The 14160-nt window shown below is 60.4% G+C and overlaps 1 protein-coding gene across 5 annotated transcripts in view; it reads right to left on the reverse strand.

Moving 5' to 3' along the window:
- Nucleotides 1-2908: 2908 nt before the first annotated feature.
- The window catches only part of ZC3H4 (zinc finger CCCH-type containing 4), a 40646-nt gene continuing 29394 nt past the window's right edge, over nucleotides 2909-14160 (reverse strand). For 4 of the 5 annotated variants that reach the window (XM_023649979.2, XM_070223098.1, XM_023649983.2 and 1 more), the window contains 4 exons: nucleotides 11575-11939; nucleotides 11016-11359; nucleotides 7828-8079; nucleotides 2909-6659 (listed from right to left, as the gene is read on the reverse strand). In XM_023649979.2, the coding sequence (XP_023505747.2) occupies nucleotides 5143-6659; nucleotides 7828-8079; nucleotides 11016-11359; nucleotides 11575-11939 (2478 nt within the window). In that variant the 3' untranslated portion in view covers nucleotides 2909-5142. The remainder of the gene's footprint in view (nucleotides 6660-7827; nucleotides 8080-11015; nucleotides 11360-11574; nucleotides 11940-14160) is intronic. The other variant, XM_070223099.1, reaches the window with a different exon arrangement.

The raw sequence follows: 14160 nt of genomic DNA on the forward strand, positions 1-14160 counted from the left end.
ACCGGGGTTTGGGTTACATAGATGGACGCGGTTCTCAAAACTCAGTGAGTGTATGTGTAAGATTTGTGCACTTCACGATATGGAAGGTCCATCAAAAAAAAAAAAGGAATGTAAATAAATACTGAACTCTGGTGAATGATACACATGCTGCAGGATTCGGGGGATGTGTTACGATGTCTGGAACTTACTTTGAAATGCATCCAAAAACATGATGGGTGGGTGGATAGAAGGATAGGCAGGTGGCTGAAGGTATGATGAAGCAATAGGGTGAGCTGTGCACACCCAGAACAAGGTGGGGGGTCAGGGCAGGCGCCTGAGGAACACCCGGCAGTGGCGGCCAGTGCCAACCTCCCAGAAATCTTGGACGCGGCTCTCAGCCTCACTCACCCGCTGCTGCCCGCCGGCCACTGCAGTCCTGTCTCAGCCTCCATTCCTTCCTCTAACAGTGATGCTCCTCGGGGCTCCATGGGCTTCCTGAGTGACGTCACCCCTTCCCGCAGCTTTAAGGACCAGCTCTATCAGGGTCCCCCTCAGCCTGCCACCCAGGGCTCCAGGTCCAAAGCTGCACTCAGCCCTTTCCTGGACCCCATCTCCCGCACCCATGTGCTGTCTCAGCTACCCTCCCCGCTGCCTCAGACATCCTGACCCTTCGCCTGTCACGGCGGCATCTAACCGGGTTACCAGGTCCCATCTGCTCTATGCCCTAAGCCCCCATCCATCTGCTCCTCTTGCTTTGTCATCTCACCAGCTCCTTGCCCTCATCTTGCCCTGGTCAATCCATCTTCTACATGCCCCCCTCCAGAGGGAAGGCTCTGCAGTCTGATGACCTGGTCACTCCCCGACTTGAACACAAACTCTTCAAGCTCTTCCCTGCCTGGATCTGTGACACGGCTCTCCAGGACCTGCCAGCCTCCCCAGCTCCAGGTGCCGTGTTCTTTCCCCGAACAGGCCTCGCCCCAGCCGGCAGCTCATCTCTGCTGGCTCCAGACGGCAACCACAGAATGCGCTGCCTGCCCCGCCCGCCGGCCTGCATGATGGCTGCCCCATTGCCATGGCTACCCATCCCTGCAGCCTCCTGCCCTGGCCGAGCCCCACGGGGGTTTGCGTGTTCACCCTCCAAGTGACCTCGTGATCGGCTCCAGGATGCTGGATCTCTGATTAGTCCTAGAACTAAGCATGAGACTTCTGTTCCCCTCTTGCTGGGGACCAGGGTGGGGAGGGGCACATGGCGAGACCTGAAAGGAAGTCTGCTGAGGGGCTTCTGGAAGTGTCTCCTTGCTCATGAGGAGATACAGAACAGTTCCCCTTCTGCTTCTGCCCTTGGCTGGGCAAGGAGGCGAAGGCTGGAAGCCGCTCTGGCCATCTCTTGCAATGGTGAGGGGAGCTCCCAGGTGCCTGGACCGGCAGAGTGGAGCCGGCCTGGGCCTGGGCGAGGCTGCAGCTCCCTCCGGCTTTACCGACCCTGGGACTACTGCCCTGCTGACATTCTTCCCCCAGACGACGGGCTCCTGGCTGCCTACGCCAGCTGAGCAGGAGTTCTGAGTTACAGGTGAAATCATTCTTATTCACCGTGGATGAATTCGAAGAAATTCCAAGATCGCACTTTGCATTTTTGACATAAACCTACAACTTACCTGCTGAGGCCAGCTACCGACGTACAGGCATTGAGAGGCCTTCTCTGAGAAATATTCGGGGATCCCAATTAAAGAGCAGAGTGGCCCCCCAAAGCTGCCCGTGTTTTAATGCCCAGAACCTGTGAAAGCATAGTTTACCTGGCCAGAGGGACTCTGCACATGTGACTGCAGATCTCGAGATGGGGGGGTGATCCCGGATGACCCATCTAATCCCACTGGCATTTAAGGCAGAGTCTTTCCCAGAGAGATGTGACATTGCTGGCTTTGAAGATGGAGGAAGGGGCCACAAGCCAACGAATGTGGGTGGCCTCTAGAAGCTGGAGGAGGAGAGGAAACAGGATCTTCCTGTTCTTCCAGAAAGGAACGCAGCCCTGGCGACACGTGCTTTTAGCCCAGGGAGACCCATGTCACACTTCGGACCTCCAGAACTGCAAGATAAATTTAAGCCATTAAATTGGTATCATTATAAGGCGGCCACGGAACGCTAATAGAGGCCCGCTGAAACACAGAAGGCAAAGTAAGTCCACAGGGGACATGGCTACACTCCGGCCAAGTCCTGCTCGACCTTCGCCCCCTCACCGAGTGTGGCTTCCTCAGAGAAGACAAGCGGGCGGCAGCGGAGTCCGTCCATCTGGGCCGCTCTAACCAAAGGCCACAGTGCTGGAGGCTACGAGTCCAAGATCGCGGCAGCAGCAGATGGAGGCTGCAGAGGGTCTGACTCCTGGATCACAGGCTGCCGTCTTCCAGCTGTGTCCTCTCGTGTGGAGGGGCAGGGGGACTCTGAGGGGAAGGCCTCCCTTATAATAGCACTAATCACATTCAGGAGGGCTCCATCCTCCTGACTGAATCGCCGCCCAGAGGCCCCACCTCCTAACACTGTCGCCCTGTGGGAATGGGTTCCACACATGGACTCTGAGGGGACACGAACGTCCAGTCTATGCTTCTCTGGGCCCCCGTTCCTTCTCATCCCCAGAAGCCAGCCTAGGCGTCCTGTGTTCGTCACTGGCCTCGTCCTTGAGCCGTGTGGGGGCAGGACGGTGCCCACGTGGGCCAGCCTGTCATCGCCGATACAGGAACCGGGGGATGCCAACGGCCAAGGCAGGCTGAGGCTGCAGGCAGGCAGTCCCACAGCGGCGTCATGAATGTCACCCTGGGGCCGGCCACCGAGAGGACAGATCCAGGTATCACCCCCACTTCACCGGGCCACCTCCCACCCTCCTTGTTATTCCTGGGGCAAGGGGTGGTGGGGTCAGCACGGAGGGACGAGACCTGCAGGCTTTTTAAAATAACTGCATCCTTTAATGGCAGTAATACAATTATTGGATTAAGAGACCACAGGAGAAAGGTCAGGTGACGTTTCTGGAAGACAGATATGGAGTACAAAAAGGGGGCGGGACAGTCATGCGACGATCATTGTAAAAATACATACGTTATATACATATTTGCACCGTCAACTTTCAACTCTGAAATAGTATTTACACTTTTGTTACAATCCTGGTTAGAGAACAATTTTTCTTTAAAAGCTCGGCCTGATGGCAAAATGAAAATTTCGGGTGAGTTCACAGTCCCATGAGGTTCTTAGGCTGAGTATTCCAAGAGGAGGGTTCCAGCTTCTATTTCATCCACAGATTTCGGTTTAAAAAAAGTATTTAATTTTGCTTTTACAAAAGAAAATTCTCAAGGGGGTGGGGGGGGGGAGGAAAACACAGCCACACTGTGTTCGTCTAACTCACTTTACAAACACCAAGGGCTGCGGCCCCTGCTTCAAGGCCGACACTGGCGGCTGAAGGAAAATCTCGCTAATGATTGTTCATAAAAACGAAACAAAAAAGATGCAAAGACGCAAGGACAAACCAAACCCACCTGATTGTGGGCGCGGAGCCTGTCTGTGGCTGCGGGGCTGCCTCTCCCGCACCCGCTACGGCCCCAAACTCAATAACTATCTTTTTTCCAGGCGAGGTGTTTGCAACAGGAATCTCGTTCAGCCCTCACCCCGAGGAGGTGAGTGGGGAACCCTTGGCTGAGCCGCAAGGAAGAGACGGGGCCTTAAGCAAGGCGCTGGGACCAGAAAAAGGCAGACGGTGGCCAGCAGGGAGCCTGGTGCAGCCACACACTTGGGGTGGGCCTCCTCTGGAGCTCTGTGGACAGGCCGGACCTCACAGGGTCCTGGGGGCGGCGGGGGGAGCCCAGATGTCTCTCCTCTCTCCCCAGCTCAGCAGAATAAGGGGAGCAGGACGCAGACTTCCAGCTCCGCACCCCTCACCTGCAGCGGGGGTCCCGGTCCCTTTCCTGGAGAGGGCCCAGCAGCCCCCGACCCTGCCTCAGCTAGTCGCCACCTTTTCCTCAGGCCCTCTTTCTGGAAGTGTCCACATCCCCTACACTGTGACACAACTCTGAACCCGTGCGCCTGTTGGCTTGTGAGAAAAAAACCCACACACCAAAACCACAGGCCCTAAAGATATGGCCAAGGAGGTGCAAAGAGAGCAGAAACACTTTGCGAAGACCCACCCAGGGCTCCTGACAGAGGGAGCCTGGCGGAGCGGCCACACGGCGGATCCTTGAGCTGTCCCCACAGCGGCCGGGGCCGGCACACTGGGCACCCTGACGTCTGAGGGCCAGGACAGACCCCGGCCCTAGGGGAGGAGGGCGTGGCCGTGACAGGACAGGAGCTAATACTGACAGAGAACACGTGGTCTGGAGGCCGCCGCCCGGTCCGTGTGGCCCTGGAGCCTTCCGCTGCGGCCGGAGGGTGTGGGTTTCAACATGAACTCTGGACGGAGGAGGCGGGAGGCCCATGTGCGAATCCAGACAAGGCAGCAGTGGGAAAGGGCTCTGCGTCTTCCAGCCGGGCAGCTCCCCAGGGCTCTCTTCCTCTTTCTCTGCTACTCTCCCTGCCTCCACCGGCCCCCGAAGCTGCTCATCACAGCCTGCGCACTGCAGGCGATGGGCTTCGAGAAGCGTCTGGACCTGCTCCGTGCGGGTCCTGCCCACTGTCTTGGTTCCATCTCCCCGCACTCGTGCAACACGGCCCAGCAGCGTTCAGCAGGCTTTCTCAACGGTTCCCTTTGTCCTTGGGGGGCGGGGGAAGGAGGAGGGGCCAAGCCTTGCCCAGAAAGCCCACCAGACCCCCAGCTGCCAGACCGGGGCCCCAGCTTTCAGGGAGTCCCTGAAAATCGGCCGGCCAGGCAGAGTGCCAGCTGGGGCCGAGGCCCAGGGCCTCACGACTGTTCACATGCACGAGGAGGCGATCTTGGCGGCAGCCCGGAGCCCCGCGCACTGACCAGAACCGAGGATGGTTATATACAATTTATATGTGTCAACGAAAGGACTACTCGGGGGGGAAAAAAAAGAAAAAGAAAAAAAAAGAGAGAGAGAGAAAGAAAAACAGGTAAAAATAAAAGAAAGAACGCCCAGACCCCTCCCCTCCCCCCACGCCCCCAGCTCCTGCGGCTGCCCTTACTATACCCCTGGGAAGGGCGGTGCCGGGAGTGCTGACTCCCGCTGAACACTACTGGCAGAAGGGCGAGGCAGTGGGGTCGAAGCCTTTAAAAACATCTTTCAGGGACCCTGCATCCTGCTCGCCCTCCCGCGCTGGGCTGTTGCCAGCAAACGGGCTCCCGGAGCCTGTCTTGGGCGCCTGCTTCACGGTCCCGAAGAGCGTGGGCACGGGCAGGTTGTGCACGCCGGGCTGCGGTGGGGCGCCCTCGGGCGGCGGGGTGCCCGTGGCGGCGGGGGCCGCGGAGGCCTTGGGCCGGGGCCGGTTGTAGCTGTTGTATCTGTCCGTGGCCGTGGCTGCCCCCCCGTCTGCGCTGGCCTTCCCCAATTCGGGCTGTTCCAGGGCCGACTTGCGGACGAACGGCGGCTCCTTGGCCTTGGCGGCCGAGCTCTTGCCATTGCCCTCAGTGCCCTTGGGCTGGGCGCCCGAGTCGGCGGCCGGCTCCGAGGCTTTGCCCCCCGCGTTGGGAGTCCTGGGGTCGTAGAGGCTGATGCCGCTCAGCACGCTGCTCTGCCCGCTCCCACTGCCCTGGCCCAGCCCGCCGGCCGCCAGCACACGGGGGTCATAGGGCGCGGTGGCCGGGGGCGAGGACTCCCCGCTGGGGCTGCCAGAAGGAGAGGGCGCTTCGGTGGGACCAGGCTTGGCAGCCCGGGAGGAGGCAGCAGAGTCTGCTGGTTTCTGCAGCCGAGGGTCGGCGGGGGCCTTCCGCACCCGGGGGTCACTGGGCTTGTCGCTGGGGCAGGGGGCCGCTGAGGGGCCGGTGGCATTGACAGTCTTGAGAATTCGAGAGAGGAGCTCAAAGTCAGGCAGGTTGGAGCCGGATGTGCCGGGGTCCGTGGAGGTGCCCGGGCGCTGCCGGGGGTTGGGGGGTCCCGGGGCGGCGGCACGGTGCAGCCTGGGATCCAGGGCAGGCATGGACTGCAGGGCAGCGGGGACGGGGGGCACCGAGTCCTGCTTGGGGATGGGCAGGGGGATGAGGTCCTCAGGGTTCCAGAGCACAGTGCGGGCGAAGCTCGGCTTGCTCAGGGTCACATCCTTCTTGATGTGGCTGAACTGCTGCAGCTGCGACCTCGGGTCCCGGAGCGGGTGTCCGGGGAGGGGGTCCAGGGGAATGTTCACGGCCTTCTCCCTCAAGGCCCGCTCCCCTTCCTCCTCTTCTGCAGGGGGTGGTCCAGACCCCTTGCAGCTGCCGGGGCCTACAGGGCTGGAATGAAGGCCGCCGTCAGGCTTGGAAGTGGGCAGGGAGCGTGCCAGCCGAGGGTCGGAGGGCCCTGTGTCGCCTGGGCCCGAACCACTGGAAGCCTCGGCGTGGCGGGTGAGTCTCGGGTCCCGGCTGAGGCGGGGGTCAGCCAGCCGGCCTCCTGGGGGGTGTCCCTTCTGAAGGCGGGGGTCCCCCAGCCCGCTGCTGCTCAGCTCTCCCACCGACGCCTGGGGGCGGCTAGACGTCTGCTGCCTCAGGGTCTTAAGGATGGAGGTGACGCTGCTCCCACCTTCGTCCTCGTCACTCGAGTACCAGTTCCCAGTGTCACCTGAGAAAGAGCAGAGAGGAGCAGGGAGGGGTGAGTGGCCACCACATCCGCCACCAGCCCTCCTGGGCCCACACAGCCTGCTGGGGACATCTCCTCCGCCTCTCTCCTCTCTGCACCTCAGTTTCTCCTCTCAGGAACCCCTCCCCCGTGGGCTGCTGCAAAGAGCCAGTGAGCTCGGGCACCCAGCGCCGAGCCTGGCAGGTGGCTGCTGACCTTCACGGAGCGACTCCATGTGCGCACTGCTGGAAGCGCTGTCTCGTTAATGCCCACCACCACCCGGGAGGTCGTGTTATCATCACGCCCATTTGATGGGTGGGAAACGGAGGCAGGGACAGGGCGGTGAAATTGGAGGCCAAGCCGGCGCTGAGCTCAGACTCCCAGCCCAGGGCTCTGACGTGCCCCACCCAGGGCAGGCCTGGCTCTGGGTGCCTGTGAGTGGAGACCACAGACGCAGCCCTCCCTGTGCCTGGGGCTCAGGGACACCTGCCCGGGGCCCCTCCCGACATTGCCCAGCAGTCACAGGCTGATAAGAGGCGGGGCCGGGTGGGCAGACTCAGAAACTGGCTCCAGTCCAACCTTCTCGGCAGGTGAAACTGGAGCCACAGGGGAGACGGCTGCCACCTCGTCCCACTGTCCCCACTTGCTCCCAGTCTCCTGTCAGGGCCACCCGTGGCCTCTGGCTCCAGGTTCTAGACACCATCTGTCCGCCCCCCCCCACCCTGGGCAGATGCCACTAGGTCCCCCGCGCGGCCTGACATGACATGGCAGTGCGTATGGCTGGTTTACGTCAACGACTAGTTCTCCTCGGCTTCCTGAGAACACGGTCTGGGGGAAAGGGGGCTTGAGCGACTCCCCACAGCCTCCTCCGTAAGGACACAGAGGGTGAGACCCTGCTGGCCGCTATCTCCTTCAGGGACCAGCCCACCGCCCTCCTCGATGGGATCAGGGTCTCTTCCGACCCCCAAGACACAGAAGGGCCAACTTGACTTCCAGTTTTCTCAGGGACATGCAACAGCCCCAGCCTGGCTTCACGGCCCTGGGCAGGGATGCTCTCTGGCCACAGGCTCCTGTCCAACACGAAACCCAGCCTAGGCAGTCCCCGCCTCTCCCCTGCACAGTGGCTGGGGCTGCGCCCTTCAGGGAAAGCCCCTCCCGGGGGGACACGTGCCTTCCTCATTCTCCCGGTCCTGCTTGCTGCTCTCAGCCAGCCTCCTTGCTCTCTCCTCCTCCTCCTGCTGCTTCTGCTGGATCCTCAGGTACAGGGCCCTCTGGGCCGAGGGCAGGAAGTCAGGGACACCGGCGCCCGGCTTCGGCCGGCCTGGGGGCCCTCCCTCAGAGAAGCTGTCGGGCTCCAGAGGGTGCTCGGGGAAGAGGTGCTCCCCAGGCTCCCCTGGCAGCTCTTCGTAGTGCCCGTAGTCCTCTGCGGCAGGGAAGAACCGAGGGTTCATGTGGGCAAGGGCCTCGCGGCACCACTCCACCCCAACCATGCCCTGTACTGCAAAACCACCCCCCATGGCGATGGCAAGGGATGCCCGCCCTTGCTGTCCCCCCCAGAGGGACCCCACGGAAAGCCCAACAGGACGGAACGCAGCAGCCAACTGGGGCGCCCCCACCCAGGATGCAGCCACTGAGAATGGGGCTCACAGCAAGGCTGAGTGACATGGGCAGGCTCATGACATGACGACAAGACACTATGGATACTGATACGACACAAGAAGCCTTGGAAGAGACAGACACAAACAGTGCCCCTGGGAAGGAGATTTGGGAGGAAGAGGCCAAGGGATCTTTCCCTTTTTACTGCACATGCTCCTGATCTGTTTTAATTCTGTGCAATGAACATTAATTTCACGATTTCTTTGTAACAATCAATAAAGAAAAACACTGTATCTCGTAGTGAGCTCACAAGACGAGCTCCACCAGGGTGAACAGACGAGTAGAGAAGAGAAGGAAACACACCAAAATGTCGCCATGGCCACACGTCAGCCCACAGGCTCACGGGTGACCCCTCCTCCCCGCCATGGGGCCCTGTCTCCTCACACGTTGATGAGCACCTGCTGCCTTTCAGGGGGCGGTCGCGGGGGGTCTCTGCCCCACGCAACAGGAAGCACAGGCTGAAGGTAGGGTCTGCCTTCACTCCTGACGGGCGGGCGCGCGCCCGGCAGCAGCCACCTGCCTCCACAAGCTCCACCCACGCGAGGGCCAAGGACCGGGAGCACGTGGGTGGTGTGGGACGACGCACCTAGGGGGGTGGGAGCGAGTGTGTGTGTGGGGGTGTGTGTGTGTGCGCGCGCGTGTGTGAGTGCTGCCCCAGAGAACATTCTGCGATGATGAAGCGTTGCCCGTCGGCACCGAGAAATACCACCACCACTACCCTCACGGGGCTACTGAGCAACTGAAACTCGGCCAATGCCACCAAGACAGCGAACCTGTAACTCAAACTGACAGGGTAAAATGACTCCATCTGTCAATGCTTCACAGGCAAAGTGTACAAAGCAAAGAGTGAAAGGTGGCCTCCTCTAGCCCCTGACCTTCGTAACATGCGAGCGTGATGGGCCAGCCTGCTCTATGCCACACCATGGCTCAGAGCTGGGGACACGCCGAGAGCAACAGTGCCGGTCCCCGTGCAAGGAACGTACCATCAGGGTGAATTCCTCGATGGCAGTGCATTGTGAACACACTACAAACCCCTGAACGGCACCCTTTAAAACGGCAGATTTCATGACAGGGGAATTAAGCCTCAATTAAAAAAAAAATCCAATTACCCTAGAGATACCTACTGTTAAGAGCTTGAACGACTGTTGGGTTTCTTCCCACCCAGACCGTTTTCCATGCATATTTCACATATATCTTTTCCCAGGGGAGGGATCGTGGGAGGCAGGTGCCCTCTCCCGCAGCCTGCTCTCCCTCACTCGAGAACATGCCACTCATCCTTCCACAGGCCCTGATCCTCACCCCAAACGCCTGCTCTCAACGGCCTCGAATGCCATCTACACGCCAAGGACTCACACTGACCTCCAGCCTGGTCACCCCGACACCCTCAGCGTTTCTGCATGGCTGTCAAAGGGGCATCTGACGCTTCACATGGCCAAGAGGAAGTGCTGCCCCCACCCCAACTCTCTCTCGCCAGCAGGACTCCTGCCATCAGGGATGAGAGACTCCGCCCCTCAGCCCGCCCCCTATCCGCCCCTGAGGCCTCACACTGACCCCATGGCTCCACCTCCAGACCACCGAGCCCCAGCCCTGCCACGCCTGCCACCTCCTGTCTGCACCCTGCTGGCCTCTGCCCAGGACAGGACAACTCCACAGCAGCCCAGGAGTCCCCGCCTCCACCCCGGCCCCACGTCCACTGCCTATGTATTCCTCCGCTCATCCTCCATCGCTCTTCCAAGGAGGCCACCTCCCGGTGGCAGGCAGTCTCGTGTGCTGGGACGTTCTGCCCTCCCTTTCCATTTCCGACCTACACAGCCCCCTGTGCTTTTCCCAAACAAGCAGACGGGGGGCCTCCCGCAGTTGCTGTGCCTCCTACCTGGCCTCCTCCCCTTCACATCCCGACTCACACTCGCTCCTGAGAGCTCTCTGCTGACTGTCCCCGCCGCGGTACAGACCCTCCCAGCCCGCCTCCGCCCTGTCACCCTCCCATGGTACTCCACTGCACTTCTAGCAAAGATCAACGCTGGACTGAGCTTGCGCACTTATCCACACATTTCCTGTCTGTCTGCCTCCACTAAAAGGCAGCTAAGGCAAGGTAGGGGGCTGCTTTGTTTGCTCTGGCCCCGGGCCTGGCCCCACGCCCGGCACTTGGCAGCAGTGGGCACAGCTCATCCTTTCTGAGGGTGGCCCAGTATCCCCTATGGCTGCAACGTCGTCATCTAAACACCCCGAGTGTCCGAGATTCAGGTTGTTACCAATACACGTTCTTGCTTTAATAAGGAAGGAAGGAAAGGAGAAGGAAGATGGTCAGCTGTGGGGACAGAACAAGCAGAGTCACAAGGCTGACACCGGCAACTCCAAGCCAAGAACTGTCTGCAAGGAGGCCACACTGGCAAGAGCACTTCAGCCTCACAGCCCGACCCCTTCCCACTGCCCCTCTAACTCCCCAGCCTCCTGATTACAGGGACGCCAAGCGAAACCTACACGAAAACTGACTACAGTGAGAATAACCACAAGCCCCTTTCAGACTGAACAGGGTGGTGAATCTCATGTCACTGGAAATGCGTGACCACTCACACGACAGAGATGGAGGTGGATTCATGCTTTCAAAGACTCGGACCAAAGAAGAAAAATCACCACCTCCCAACCAGATTCCACTGTGCAAGACCCAGCGGCCCAGCCGCCCCCAGACGGAGCCCTGTATACCTGTGTCCCCGATGAGTCCCGGCTCCATTTCCATGCCCTCCTGCTGCTGGTAGAAGTTTTCATAGAAGTTCTGGGCTGGCGGGATGGGGGGCATCATTCCAGAGTGTGGGGAATCTCCGGGACCATAGGGCATCATTGGGGGGCCGCCAGGTCCCATGGGCGGGCCAGGGTTCATGCCAGGGCCCATCGGCATGTCGGGGTGCATGTCCGGGTGCATGTCGGGGTGCATGTCTGGGTGCATGTCAGGGTGCATGTCAGGGTGCATCGGGCCCCCCATTGGCCCTGGGGGGCCCATGTTCGGCCCAGGGCCCATTGGCCCTGGGGGTCCTCCGGGTCCAGGAAACCTAGGAGGAGGAAATGGGGCCAGTGAGAGGGCTGCAGAGGACGGGGGGCGGCCACACCCCTGAGGAGACACGGAGGCTTCCACGCGATCGAGCAATGGAGGCACCACACTGGGATCCCGAGCGCTCTGGAGAGACGCAGGACGCTGCCCTGGCCAGGCTCACAGTGATGGGCCGCTGGCTCAGAGGAGCCTGGCTCTGGGGTCCAGGGAGCTTACCTGACGCCCAGCTTCTCCGCCAGCTGTCCTGTGGGCCGCACCACAATCTCGAACAAGGAGGGGATCTTCTTGTTGTACATGTCCTGCTGCTGCTGCAGCTGCTGTGGAGACAGCGGCTCGTGCACCGGCATGGGCATCTGCGGGGGCCCGGGGGGCGGAGGAGGGGGCGGGGGTGGGGGTGGGGGCCCGCCCTGCATGGGCCTGCCGTTTGGAGAGGTGGGGGCCGGGGGGCCGGGGGGCCGAGGCGGGGTGGGCAGGAGGCCCACACCGGGGGGCGGCTTGGGCAGGGGGTTGATGCCCTGCTTCTTCAGTTCCTCAACTTCCTTCTCGTCCTCAGCGCCCGCTTCCGCATCATCAGCCAACATCTGTGGGCGAGAACAAAGGGGAGTGGTGATCAGGGCAGGACAGGATGTACGTTGTCACGGATCCCCCCGGGATTGAAAGCTAAATTTTCTGAGGGAAACTCTAAAGCAGAAGGCCCCTGAGCCCTCACAGTATAAGGCCAATGACCACAAAGATTCTTTGGCACAAAAATCATTGTCTCACGGCACAGTCATATCCACTCTGTGACCAGCTGGCAGCGGGGAGCCATTCCTACGTTGCAGCAAAATGTATCTCACATAAAACGCACTATTTCACCATTTTAAAGTGTACAACTCAATGGCTTTAAGTGTGCACAATGTTATACAACCTGTATCTAGTTCTAGAACTTTGCAGTCACCCCAAAAGAGGACCCCATGCCCATTAAGCATCACTCCCCACTGCCCCTCCCTCCAGCCCCTGGCAACCACTCATCCACTTCCTGTCTCTACAGTATCTGTCTATTCCGCACATTTCATATAAACAGAATCCTATAACATGTGGCCTTCTGTGTCTGGCTTCTTTCGCTAGGCACGATGTTCTCAAGGTTCACCCTTGTTGCGGCCTGGATCACCTATCTTTACAGCTAACAGTCCACTGTCCTGCTTCGATTGTAAGGGGCTCTCGTACTTGCAACCAAACCGAACTCCTTCCTGTGACCCACAGGACCTGACAGCAGCCTGGGCGTCTGGGGAGGCCTGTGGGCACCTGGTGGCTTCATCTCCTTCCACAGGGCCCCAGACTCCTTGGCCCGAAGCACCCAGCCCCGCTGCAGTCTGCGGACAACCATGCTCTGTCTCCTGCAGGGCCTGGCCTGACCCAGGCTTCTCCCCAACATCTGCTTTTCCCTCTGTTACCAACTGTGTGGCTCCGTGTCCCCAACTGTTGGGGTCTCTTATTAAAGGTCAACTCAGAGTGACTGTCCTGGTCTCCTACAGTCATTACTGGAACACCATTAGCTCCCTTCAAAGCACTGCCCAGCCAAGCTTTGTAAGATTGTGTATTTCATCATATCCTTGTCTACTCCTGGCTCACCCGACACCTGTCAGGTCCATGAGGCCAGGACAGCGTCATGCCATAAGGAACCCCCAGGCCCAGCCTAGGGCCTGACACAGGGTACACGGACAACTTCAAAGCCTGGGTTTGAGCAGAAGGTCTCACCAGTGAGGATGCATGCAGAGAAGGTAATGCGGAAGGCCTGACTGCTTCCCCTGGAGGCCTGCTTGCACGCTGGCCCTGGCTGGTGTCCGGGACCCCTGGATCCCGGGAGAGTGCCTCGCATGCCCTGACTGAAAAGTGGGGCTCCCTGGGCCTAAACTGTCTGCACAAACAACGTGCTTCCTGCTGGACACCCTTTCCTCCTGGGAGTCTGGAGCTGTGGCACGTGCCAGGCAGAGGCCGCCCCCAGTAACAACCCTGGGCGCAGACTGAGTCTCTAACGCACGTCCCTGGGAGAGGACATTCCGCATGTGCTGTCACAACTGGAGGAGCTCAGCACGTCCCATGTGCCTCCACGGGCGAGGACTCCTGGAAGCTGGCGCCCGGTCTCTCCAGCCTCCACCCCGCGTCTTTGCCCCCCTGCTCACTCTGCCCTGTGTCCTCTCACTGCAGTGAAAGCTTGGCCCTGAGTGGAACTACATGCCTGCTCCTGGGAGCCCCCAGCGAATGGTCGAGGCCGGGCCTGGTCACCGTGGGGACCGCGGCATGGATGCTTCAGTGAATCCTAATGTGGGCTCTGAGCGGCCCCGTCCCCGGCGTCTGGGCCTCAGCACTGCTCAGGACAACTCCTCTGCCCAGGGACAGCAGGGCGGCGGGAGCAGGACCTCCTGGCGGGTGCCAGGCAGTTCTCGGCTTTTCTGTCTCCTTACCATGAGTAACAAGATCTGGACCCAGGACAGTGGGGTCTATGAAGACTCTGGCTTTGAGGGGAATGGGAAACTTGGAAACTGATGAGTGGAAACCATTTCTCCCTGAGAGCCCTGCCACACACGGTGTGTTCTCCGTGTGGACCAGCAGCACAGGGGACCCGCTGAATGGGAACTACACGTTAACACGTGCCCACTGCCCTTTGGGAAACACTGCCAGACACCAGCCGGGCTCAGCGGGGGTGCCCAGAACCTGGTGTCCTTCAGCAGTGTTCTCAGTGGGAGGCGGGCCGCGGGCAGGCTGCAGCCACAGCCCACAGGCCGTCTGCTTCACCGCCCCCACGGTCCGCTCACCTGCCGG

Source organism: Equus caballus, chromosome 10 (genome assembly GCF_041296265.1).
Source record: "Equus caballus isolate H_3958 breed thoroughbred chromosome 10, TB-T2T, whole genome shotgun sequence".
Classification (NCBI taxonomy): Eukaryota; Metazoa; Chordata; class Mammalia; order Perissodactyla; family Equidae; genus Equus; species Equus caballus.